The 12,011-nt window shown below is 48.1% G+C and overlaps 1 protein-coding gene across 1 annotated transcript in view; it reads right to left on the bottom strand.

Annotated features, from left to right (window-relative positions):
* FHAD1 (forkhead associated phosphopeptide binding domain 1) overlaps positions 1 to 12,011 on the bottom strand; it is a 120,939-nt gene that overhangs the window by 83,928 nt on the left and 25,000 nt on the right. The window contains exons 3-4 of the mRNA XM_090268634.1: positions 10,182 to 10,388; positions 344 to 593 (exon numbers count right to left, since the gene is read on the bottom strand). Of these exons, the coding sequence (XP_090124760.1) occupies positions 344 to 593; positions 10,182 to 10,388 (457 nt within the window). The remainder of the gene's footprint in view (positions 1 to 343; positions 594 to 10,181; positions 10,389 to 12,011) is intronic.

Raw genomic sequence — 12,011 nt, 5'->3', positions numbered from 1 at the left:
AATACAACATTTAAAAACCTCCTAAGGCAAGGGTATTTCTGCGCATCTGAGTCAAAGTGTATAAATTCACATCCCGCCTCATACTCCTTTGTATGGACACACATGCACACACAGACACACGCCACAAGGTCCTGACGTGTACATGTGGGCAGAGCCAAACTCCGGAGGGATTTGCACCAGAAAGTCCACAGCGGGAATCGGGTGACAGCTGATCTTTTAACTGTTTTCTTACCATTTTCCCCCAATTGCCTACGTTCTACTCTAGAATCAGAGAAAATAAGCAAAAGGCAAGACCCAAGGCTGTAAGCCCGCCCCCGAGCCGCAGTGGAAGCGCCGTGAGTACCTTGCTTGATGACGGGCGGCCCGTGGGCGCTGTCCACCACGAAGGAGAACATCTTCCCGGCCGCGCTCACTGGCCGCTTGGCGGGGGCCGAGGGGACCCTGGTGGGCCTGGGGAAGCCCTGGGACCAGCTCTTCTGCACCGGCGCTGGCCGGATGCCCGGGTAGAAGGGCATCTGTGGCGGCAAGGGTGACTGGCTTGGCTGCTGTGGCCTTGGCCAATGTGCCGGACCCCTCACCCATGGGAAGGACACCTGCAAGGGGAGACAAGAGGGTCAGGGGAGGTTACCGTCAGCTGGGGTGCTCTCCACCCCTATGTCCCAGCCACATAATTGTGGCCCTAGGGCTCCGCTTATAAGTGGCTTCCCTCAGGAAGCCCTGCCTGACTCTCCCCAAGTTTGCGACAGTGGTCCCCACTGTGGGTCACACTGCACACTGTTGCACCGCATTTATTGGGCGTGGCCTTCATGCCGGGCACCTTGCCGAGAGGATCCCGTGCATGACCTCATTTAACCTCATTTAATTCACCTGACCTCTGTGACGAGCCTGAGGCTGAGCAAGACCTGGTGACGTTCCCAGGCCCCTAGACTTGCTGCTGAGCTGCAGAGCTGGCAGAATGTCACCTGTAAGAGGATAAGGGCTTTTGGTCTATCTCGCTCACCATGTGTCCCCAGCACCTAGAACAGATCCCTGGCACATACAAAACAGGCCCTCAAGGTTGAAAAGAGTGAGTGAGTGATGTACTGAGATTGCAGCCCAGCTCGCCACGACTCTACAGCCTGCTCTCTTTCCATCCGCACTGCATGTGTCTCCGGCACCTCTAATCCGTCCATCCATACCCCCCGGAAGCCGAGAGCTCTGGGAGGCAGGGACTCTGACCGTCTCTTAACCTTTGACCCTCAACACCCACCGCTTCTGATTCTTGGCAGATGCTCCACAAATATCTAGCCAGCGAACCTCTCTTGGGCCCCGGGCAAAATGTTTGTAGCTACTTAGGATGGAGAGCACATCAAAACCTGTCTGACCGGGGAGAGGCCGGTGCCAAGTGAGAGGTGCTGACCCCTGGCTTTTGTCCCGGTTTAATGCTGGGTGGTTTCTCCCCGTGCCTAGTGGTTAAACAATAACATCAGGGAGTGCTATCAGTTATTATCATTTATTGCACCTCACTATCCATTCCTTACGATTGCTCTTCAGGGCAGGAGGACTCTTCTTATCTCCGTTTTACGGAGGAGGCTTGGCGAGCAAATGGGGTCAAGGTCTGACAACCTCTCTCACTCTCTCTGTTTCTCTCCTTTCTCTCTCCTCTTCCTTTCAGCCTCTCTTGTCTCTGTCTCTGTTTCTTTCCCTCCCCTCCTCTCTCTCCCAATTCTCTTAGCAGGAAAAACATGCCTTTCAGTCAGAAGTGAGGTTTAAAGGCTTGCGCCTGTGTAGAGACACATAGCAATTGGCCCCAGGGTCACCTTTCTCCTCTGTAGACGGGAGAGAATGTGACCTCAGAGTCACACAGTGAGAAACGGGACAGATTGCTTCCAAAATAGGAGCACCGGCAGGCAGGACTTCCCATAACCTCCCAGGAATTGCCTCCACTCACTCAGGCTCCTGAACCAATCCTTTAGCGACAGTGTTTCTCAGACAGGTCAAGAATTCTGTGGGTCCCCCATGAAGACTCTTTCGGAGAGAGTGAGAATAGTGTTGAGGGCAATCAAGCTCCAGCTGCCTGGGGACGTCTGTCCCAGCATTCATAGTGACACTGGTCCACCTCAAATCTGTCCCGGGAGTGGACTGGGCAGTCACCTTCACGTAGTTTTGAATTTCTCTCCATGTTAACATCTCAGCCTCTCCACCTGCGCTTCCTTCCTTCTTTTACTCTCAGAAGCAGCTCCCGCCCTTCTCCGCCCACCCTACCCCTCCTCCCGGGCTGTCTTACCGCCATCATTTCTAAAACAGCTTCCCATTGGTTTGGTAAAGATTTACTGAATGAATGGGATGAAGGTGATGAGGGGTAAATTCTAATGTGTTTTAACCCCAGCCTGCTAGAAAACAAATCTGGAGACTACTGGGAGGGTGGAGGAATTCCCTCTCATGTTGGGACGCTCAGGCAAATGTGCCTTGCCATCAACTGACCGCAAAGGTGCTGAAGGGGGGGTCATGTCGCATGCCTCAAGGGCTCCACTTCTGTAGCGGACAGGTGGGTACCCACTCAGCTCATTATTGTGGGCGGGGCTGAGCAATCAGCCAATCACTTTCCCTGGCTGTAGTGATTGACTCAGCATGGGGCATGGGATCCAATCAGAGCCAAGGAGACCCAGAGGAACTTGGCTGGGTACCTGGATCTGGAGTGACTTTGTGGGGGGCTTGAGAATGTAGCCAGCATGAGGGAGTGGAGCCCAGTCGTGGAGAAGGAAGCTGTTTGCTGTGGTAAATAATATACAATATGCCTCTTAGCATTTTCGCCATTTTTAAGAACCGTATGTAGTTCAGTAGTGTTGTAGGACAGATCTCCAGAACGTTTTCATCTTGCAAACCTGAGACTCGATTCCCATGGAACAGCAACTCCCATTTCTCCTCCCCCCAGCTCCTGGTAATCACCATGCTACCAGCCTGCCTCTGTGGACTCCCCTAGGTGCCTCAGATAGGCGGACTTATACAGTATTTGTCCGTTGGTGACAATGCAGAATGTCCTCAAGGTTCACCCATGTTGTAGCGTGTGTCAGAACTGCCTTTCTTTTTAAGGCTGAATAATACTCCATTGTATGCATGTCCTGCATTTTGTATATTCCATCCATTTGCATCCACTGACGCTTGGGTTGTTTCCACCTCTTGAAGGCTGTAAATATGCTGTTGTGAACAGAGTGGCACAAATAAGGAAGCTGGTTTTCAGCTCTGGCTGGGACTATACCCTGAACTGCTCAGCTTGGGAGGCTGGCTAGATCGCCTGCACAATAGCACACAGAGCTCTAACAATAGGGTCCTTGAAGGGGAAGGTACCAAAGCTGTGTAAATGCAGCAGAGACTCCAAAGGGCAATTTGGGTTCAAAAATGAAAAATAAAGTTTTGTTTTCCTTTAAAGCTTATTGATTGAGGGTGGCTTTAGTCAGAAGGTTAAAGGTGGTTTTTTCTAGTTAGCAGTCCTGCCCTGTTATAGGCCAGCAAGGTCAAGGTTCCCTCAGACATTACTGATGGTAACTACAAGGAAACAGGGAGCAGGGAAAAGAAAAACAAGAAAAAGAAAAAGAGTCACATTGCAAGCTGTCTCTGGGCTGTGCTCACATTAGGATGTCTGTGGATCTTGGGAGTCAAGGTCAGTTATTAACAAGCCTGTTTTTAGAAACTTTAGTTAAAATTGAACAGACTGACAGCTGCCTGAGGGGAGAGGGGAGGGGGACCTGGATGGGAGAAGGTGAAAGCTTTAGCCAAAAAACACATATATGCATAACTCATAGACACAGACAACAGTGTGGTCATGGCCAGAGAGAAAGGGGAGTAGGGGCTGGGTGGAGGCAGGCAAAGGGTGTGGGGAATGGGGATATCTCTTAAGAGTGTCAACAATTAAAAAAAAACAAACCATGCCCCCCCCTTCTGTTATCTGGTATATTGCATGGTTGGTTTTTTTGTTTTGTTTTTGATGGAGCATATGTTATATTCCTGATTTTTTCTACACCACCTTTAACGTAGCAGGTTGCCAACCACCTGGGTCAACTGTGACCATACCTCCTGCTGAATTTATATCAGCTTGAACAAACACAGGTCAATGATTTACTCAAGAAATCACAATCCATTTTTTTTCAGGCTATCTACTTGCCCTTTGTGTTATCACTCCGGTATCTGCTTCTAACCCTGTAAAGGGTGTGGGTTGAAGGGGACACCCTAAAGCAATCAAGGTAGTTTGCACCTAGGGTGCCTACAGGACACGTGCATTTTGCTGGGGAGCCCTGGAGACTGGGTAGAAGGTGGGGAAGCAGACTTTGCCCTCAGAGAGCGTGTCGTGTGCTCTATTTGTGAGCAATCACTGATATGTGATATGAACCGCCGTGCAGAGAAGGCACACAGATGCCAGAGACTGTGCTGTATGTTTAACATATGTGGTTTCACCTATCACCAGAATCATTGTGGAGTACGGGGAGCATTTTCACCCCCATATTGTAGAGTGAGAAACAAGCTCAGAGAGGTTAAGTGACTTGTCCAAGGTCCCACAGCCTGGAAGTGGTGATCCTGTTTGATTCCAGACTGAAGGGTGGAGACATTCAAAGGACACAGCCATCAACCTGAAATAGGCCCCGGTGGCCAAGGCTGGACTAATTTGAGCAGTGAAATAGATACTGTAGGTAGGATTATGATGAAAACCCAAAGTATACAATAAATACACATGAACCCATACTGACATAATTGGGCAAACATGATTGAGCATCAGTTATATAATGATAAGGGTGGTCTTCACGACCTCTTTAAAAATTCTGAAGTGGGAAGAGGGGCCTATGATAACTGAATAGCTGCGTGGCAGATATTGGAAACTGAAGCTCGGAAAGGTTAAGTTGCAGTGAACTTGGGTCTGTGGAACTCCAAGGCCCTGGCTTCTTCACTGGACTCTGCAGAGCGGCCCCATTATTGCAGTGAGCAGCGAGGAATACGACCGACAGAGGGCGCTCTTTACAGGCTGTCAGGATGCTGCAAGAGGGACAGAGGATGGCATCCAGATGGGAACAAGGCAGAGCAGGTTAAAGGGAAGCCCACACACCGACAATCATGGTCAGTGCCGTGGCGCTCCGGGCTTGCCCTGTGGTCAAGGTCAGCCAGATCCCGATCGTGGGGGCATGGCTGATGGAACCACACCATGCATGGGTGAAGGGGTGGGCTCAGCCTGGGCATTTCCATTAGATCTGCCGTATCTCTGTTCTGAGAAAGACACGATTGATACATTTGGGTGACACAGGTTTCCTCATGCAGCTGCTGTATAAGGACGCCACCACTGTGACTAGGACAGCTGGAAGGCACTGAAAGAGCTGACAGCAAACCAAAAGCATTATACGGCAGGCATGCCCGACATGGTGACTTCGATTTCCCACAGCGGGTGCTGAGGCGCAGGCCCGATGCTATTACTTAAGGGTTGCTTCAGGGTAAATGCAAATGGCCCTGCACAGCCCAGGGGGCACCATCCACGGGGACCCTGAAGTGAAGGTGAGCCTGGAGTTGTGCAACATGGCAGCCTTAGGTTACCTTTCGGTGAGACAGAGATGATTTATAATACAAAGTCTACTCCTGGGCATATCCTGGGCGCCAATGTACTTTTCCATCCTGTATGCCATTCCATGGTAATTTATTTGCAAATGCATCTATCTGCTAGCTGGGGGGTCTTGGAAGGTCACCTGTCCAAAGGAGCACTCACATAGGAGATACCATGTGTGTCTGCTTGACTCTAAAGCTGAGAGTGATGGTGTGCCTGTCGTAGGTGCCAGGTGCTGGGCCAGGCCACCACATGCATGCCCACCGAACACCTCAGTAACTCACGTGGTAGGAACTAGCATCGCCCCGATTTTACAGCAATGGGAACGGGGTCTTTGAGAGGGGAAGCGATGTGGGCCCGATCCCACAGGCAGCGGACAAGCGGGGCTGGCGCTGCGCTCCTGACGGCCCGACTCCAGGACGCACGCTCTAACCACTGTGCTGTCTGCAGACATACTTGATCCCCTCTCTTCTCCCCACCAGGCACCCCCCACTGCCCCCATAAACCACTGTTTCATCCCTGTCTACTGATTATGTTCACCACAAGGCTAAAGGAAATGTCTTCACTGGGAACTCTTTGTTAGGAATAGTGCGGTTCTGATCATCCCACACTTGTGGCACGAGGACGATTCTCCCGGGAAACTCTCTGGCAGGCAAGTGTGGGGACAGTGCCCTTCCCTGGGACCCCAAAATCAATCATAAACGAGAGCACGCAGGAATCAAAGTGCCCACAAAGTTCTTTGAAAAACTGGGCTTCAAGATATTTGATGAGCTGCTTTTCAGCACTGTCTTATTTTTTTTCTTTAAAAAAACAAAACAAAAACAGCCCTAGCTGGTGTGGCTCAGTGGCGTGAGTGCCGGCCTGTGAATAGAAAGTCGTTGGATCGATTCCCAGTCAGGGCACGTGCCTGGGTTGCAGGCCAGGTCCTGGTTGGGGGCATGAGAGAGGCAACCGATCTGTGTATTTCTTCCATGTTTCTCTCCCCCTTTCTCACTCCCTTTTCCTCTCTTTAAAAATAGACACATCAAATTTTAAAAGTAAAAAAAAAAACCAAAAAAAAAAACCCCACACAACGCACATCTGGGTCATCAGGAAATGGAATTCATAGGAATGTGTTGCTGTCACAAGGCTGCCCTCATTTGGGCCCCGCAAAGCACCCCTCCATTAATAAGAACTAAGAGGATGCTTGCACAAACGTCTCTCAATCTAGGGACACCCAAGAGCACTTTCGGGGGTGGGGGAGAGTCCTGCAGGGAAAGCCCCTCCCAGGAAAGGCTCGGGCTGCTATGACGTGTCCTGGGTGCAGGCCGAGGCAACATTTGTACAGCTGCCTGCAGTCATTTGGGGAAAGAAGTGAGATGCTACCACATGTAGAAATAAGAGTTTAAGAAATCCATGTATATTTAAGTGACCACGGTGTGCTTTGCTCTATTTGCAAACCAGCCGGCAATACCGCTCTAGTTCGCAACAGGCTAAATGGTTTTCTCCCCTCCGTTATCCGCAAGTCGGGACAGAGGTGAATTCACGCTGACTAGCTGTGTGGCCCTGGGGAAATGACTGAACCTCTCTGAGTTTTGGATTCCTTGTCTGTGAAATGGGGATCGGGAGAGGACCCCCCTCCTGGGTTGTTGTAAGCATTAAATAAGGGAAAGCAGGTAGTGTCGTCGACCTCAGGGATTCCTCCTGCTACTCTATTGGTTTCTCTTTCCACAAAGTGTCCTCTTCTCTAGTCAAGGTCAGAGCTCTTCCTCACTGCTTCCCACACTCCTCTGATGAAAGTACCTCTTCCGTGTTTGTACACCCATCTCGATGACAATCTTATCCGCAATAGCCAAAAAGTAGAAGCTACCCAAGTGTCCATTGATGAATGAGTGATAAACAAAATGTGGTCTGTCCATACAGGGGGATATTATTCGACCTTAAAAAAGGGAATTCTGACACACGCTACAGCATGGATGAACCCCGAGGATGTTATGCTAAGTGAAATAAGATGGTCACGGAAAGACAAATACTGTAAGAGTTCACTTACACGATGTACCTCGAGTAGTCAGATTCATACACAGAAAGGGTGGTGGCTGGTGGCAGGGAAGGAAGAGGGAGTTTTTACTGGATGGGTACAAAGTTTCAGTACGGAAAGATAAAAGGAAGTCAGGAGATGGTTGCATAACCATGTGCATGTACTTAACGCCACTCAGCTAGACACTTAAGATGGTTAAGATAGTAAGTTTTATGTGCATTTTACCACAATTTTAAAAATAACAAAAAAATACCCTGAGCTCCTACAAGGCCTCTTTCTAGGGGGATGACATGGAGGGAAATGTTCTGGAAGGGGATGTAGTGACGGCTGCAGGACTCTGTAAATATACTAAAACTGATTGAATTGTACACTTAAAATGGGTGAAGGTTATGGTATATAAATTACAATTTAGTGAAGTTGTTAAAAGCAAACAAACAAATGCCGTGTTCACGAGAAAACAGTTGAGGATGATGGACATGTTCACATGTGCATACACATGTCACAACCTATCAAATTATACTCTTTAAACATGTGCAGTTTATTGTATGTCAATTATATCTCAATAAAACTGTTTTTAAAGAAAGTGGTACAGTAGGTCATATAGGAATGAACTCCTTGTATGTTATTAAACAATGCCCCCTTTGGGTGAGTATTTAGATTTCAAATTTTATGCTTCTGTTAGTAATATTTCAATGACTATCTTTGTATTTAAAAAATGCAGATATTACTTATTTTCCCCTCCCCCACTAGAAACCACAAAATCAGAATTTCCCATGGAAGGTGCCTGGGAACCTGTAATTTTACTGAGCATACCAGACAAATTCCTGTAATCAGACATGTGAGAGAAACATTGACCCAAACTTCCCAAACTTGGACGTGCAGACTAAACAAACCTGTAAATGCACCACACAAACAATTTAAACTGGGCTTCTCGTCTGTTAGGAGGGGCGTGCATCAGAATCACCGGGGAGCTAGTGAGATTGTTTCCAGGCCGCATTCCCAGGGAATACGTGGAGGGTTGCCAGATTTGTATGAATAAATATATGAATAAATAGATATATAAAGAAAGTATAATTAACTCTAAATTTCAGACAAACACCAAATGATTTTTATAGCCTAAGTGGTCCCTTGCAATATTTGGGACATAGTTATACTAAACAATTATTTGTTGCTTATCTGAAATCCAAGTTCAACCAGGTGGCCTGTATTTCATCTGCCAACCCTGCTATGAGTCCTCTGGACCTGCACTGTTGGTCTGCTCCACACGTGGTCCTGATGTGGGGCATCCTTAGAACCTGTGTTAAGAACCCCTGATCAGGTCTATTCTCTTCTGGGTCAGGAGCCCCTTCTCAGGGCAGCCAGCGGGTCCTAGAAGAGCAAACGTACTTTACTGTTGGTCCAAGTAGATAAGGCAGCTGGGCAGCAGCAGAAAAAGACTGCCCCAGATTTGCAAAGCCAAACGTGATCAATGCAGTGCCATGGCCACGCAGCCTGAGGGATGCCAGGGATCTTCCTGGAGTGCATACCTAGGGCTGTCTGTGAGCCCGCACCCCACGACTCTGTCTAGATTCTCTAAATTTTATTTATTTTGACTCAGCCTTGTTCCAGAAAGAATTTTAACCCTCGGGGGGGTCTCAGTCCAGGCAGTGTTCTCGGTGGTGGGGAGTGAGTTTCTGGGATACATACGACAGGTATTAATTGTGTGTCCATCACGAATGGGCACTGTGCTAGTTTTACAATGATGATCATCTCATTCAGTCCTTGAGATAAGCCTGCAAGGTCATTGCTGGCGTTGGCCCCATTTTGTAGAGGGGGAAACCGAGGTTCTGAGGGGTCCAGTGGCTTGCTCAGGAGCGAACGGCGTAAGCCACAGCTGAGCTGGGATTCTGACCAAAGACTGTGTCACTAAAAGTCTGTTGCCAACCCCTGAGCATCCTGCCTCCCTGGTGAATTGTGTTCCTTGTGACTGGACTTTCACAGGCAAATTTTGTGTTATATTCTGCTTGAACTGGGGCCATACTTTAGGTCCCGATCCCAGGGACATTTCTGACCTGGGTCATAATGGCAGCTGCCATGTGTTGAGTGTGTACTCAAGGCTGGACACTGACTTACATGCATTACGAATGGATTATTCTCAGGGCCACACAGTCTTCAGAAGCCCACGCCTATAGAGAGCCCTGGCCAAGGTCACAAAGCTAGGAAGCTGCAGGGCGCTGACCTGCCTAAAAAGGAAGCATCCATCTCTGAATTTCCAAAAGCACACGTTTGCTTTCCACCTCCCCTCCCCTAGCTTCACCTTTTCAGGAAAACTCCAGGAGCTCCGCGTTGGCCGTCATAAAACTCTTGCATGTAATTCTACAAAATGCCCAGAAGATGGCGCGAGGGTTCGCTCCTCCCAGGACCCACCGGGATGGGTCTGAACTTCACAGACCCATGTCCCAGCTGCCGCTTGTGTGCGCAGCGTGAAATCAGAGGATGTGCTCTGGATGGGCCCCACCTTTGGCCCTATCTAAGCTTCGGGCCGCACCGGTAGGCAACACAGCACAGCACTTCTGTTCACCCTCCCTTACCTGCCCCACCCGCACTTCACCCTGTGGGACTCACCGAGGATGGGTTTTCGATGACGAGTTCGTAGGTCAGCCCATCAGACCCAAACCTCAGGACGTCTCCGGGTAACAGCTTCACAGCCACGTTCTGAATGTGGCACTCGTTGACGAAGGTGCCGTTGCGGGAATTGAAGTCCTGGAGAACGAAGCTGCCGTCGGCCTCATTATATTCAATGAGCGCGTGATGATTGTCGATGTCAGCAGACTGAAATGGGTGGGGTGGGGGGCAGTCAGAGCCAGGGAAGCATTAATAACGACGGGGCCCTAACAGTTACTAGTGCCACGGGGTGCCAAGAGCCTCACCTGGTTGGGTGCTCACCACAATGCTCATTTTAAAAAGAAGGTGCTGAGGGTCAGAGAGGTTAAGTGACTTGCCCAAGGTCACACAGCTAGTGCACAGTGAAGCTGGGATGTGCGCTCTGACTGCAGACCCAGACAGGTACCCAAGTTTGTTGGGTGGAGAAGAATCAGGCAAATCAGAGGCAAAGGGACCTCAGGGGAGTCTGAATGGGCACATGCTTGGCCAGGGTACTGGCCATTTTCTGTTTCCCTGACTCCACACAGGTATGCGTTTGGTTGTTTCAAATGGCAGGACAGAAAGCAGAAATGGCCCAAACACAAACCAGGATGGTCAGTCAGTAAGTGACAACTAACTGTTCATTTTCTTGCAAGAAAAATGCCAAGTTCATGGAACAGGGCATATTAAGTTCAGGGGAGGTTTAGTAACGGTTGTTGTTCATTCCTTTGTTCTATTAATTTTTAAAATACTGTAATGTTTTTTCTTAATATTGCAGAAATTGAGAACTGGAGAAATGCACAAAGAAGACACTAAAATCACTTAGGATCCTACCCCCCAGATACGATCTTTTTAAAAAGTTTAAACAAAATTGAGATTATGCCAAATAACAGAGTTTATTAGCTACTTTTAAAGAAACCTTGATGCACAATGAAGTTACGATGTACAATGATTAATTATTTCTATTGCATCTTAAAAGCCTGTCAGAATTGATCTAACTAAAGGGTCCTGGTGGGACAGTGCTTCCCCAAAAGAAAAAGACCCTAGACAGTGTGTCTGTGAATTGGCAGTGGGGGCAGAAGGCTCCTTTGTAATTTCACTTTAATAAGAAGAATGAGCAAAACTCAGCAGCCAGCTGGAAATACCACATCCCCTGGCATTGGGAACCTGGGCTGAGAAGTCTTCTGTCTTCTCAAGACGCTGCCCGTGAGGTATCCACTCTAACCCAGGACTCTGCAATTATTTTCTAAGTTTACTTACAGTGTCTCATCTAATGTTCATACAAAGAGTCCTTGCACCTACAAATCTATACTAAAGTTCCACAATTTCATAATAAACAATAGCTTATATTATTATGAGCTTATACTATATAGCTTTATTATATTATTGTGTGATAATATAATCGCTTGTGTTAACAGAATATATTAATTAAACGTTGCATGCCAGAAAAGTTGCTAGGCGCTTCATTGCATTATCTTGTTTCATTTCCACAGTAATCCAGAGGGATCATTCCTCATTTTGTAGATGAGGAAACTGAAGCACAGAATTATTAAATCTGCCCTAAGTCATTCAGCTTGACTAGCCTGGCTTGTACCCAGGTTTACCTGATTCAAATGTCTGTGCTCTTACTCACTTTGCAAATTTCTGCCAAATACGTTGGCACCCAATATATTGAAACACAAAAAGAAAGCAGGAGTAGCTATACTAATCTCAGATAGGGCAGACTCCAGAGAAAGGAAAGTTTTCAGGGATAAAGAGGGGTATTATATGCTGATAAAAGGGTCAATTCTCCAAGAAGACATGACAATCCTT

This window comes from Furipterus horrens, unplaced genomic scaffold (assembly GCF_987537825.1).
Source record: "Furipterus horrens unplaced genomic scaffold, mFurHor1.1.pri manual_scaffold_3, whole genome shotgun sequence".
Taxonomy (NCBI): Eukaryota; Metazoa; Chordata; class Mammalia; order Chiroptera; family Furipteridae; genus Furipterus; species Furipterus horrens.
This window is presented reverse-complemented; position numbering and strand designations above follow the sequence as displayed.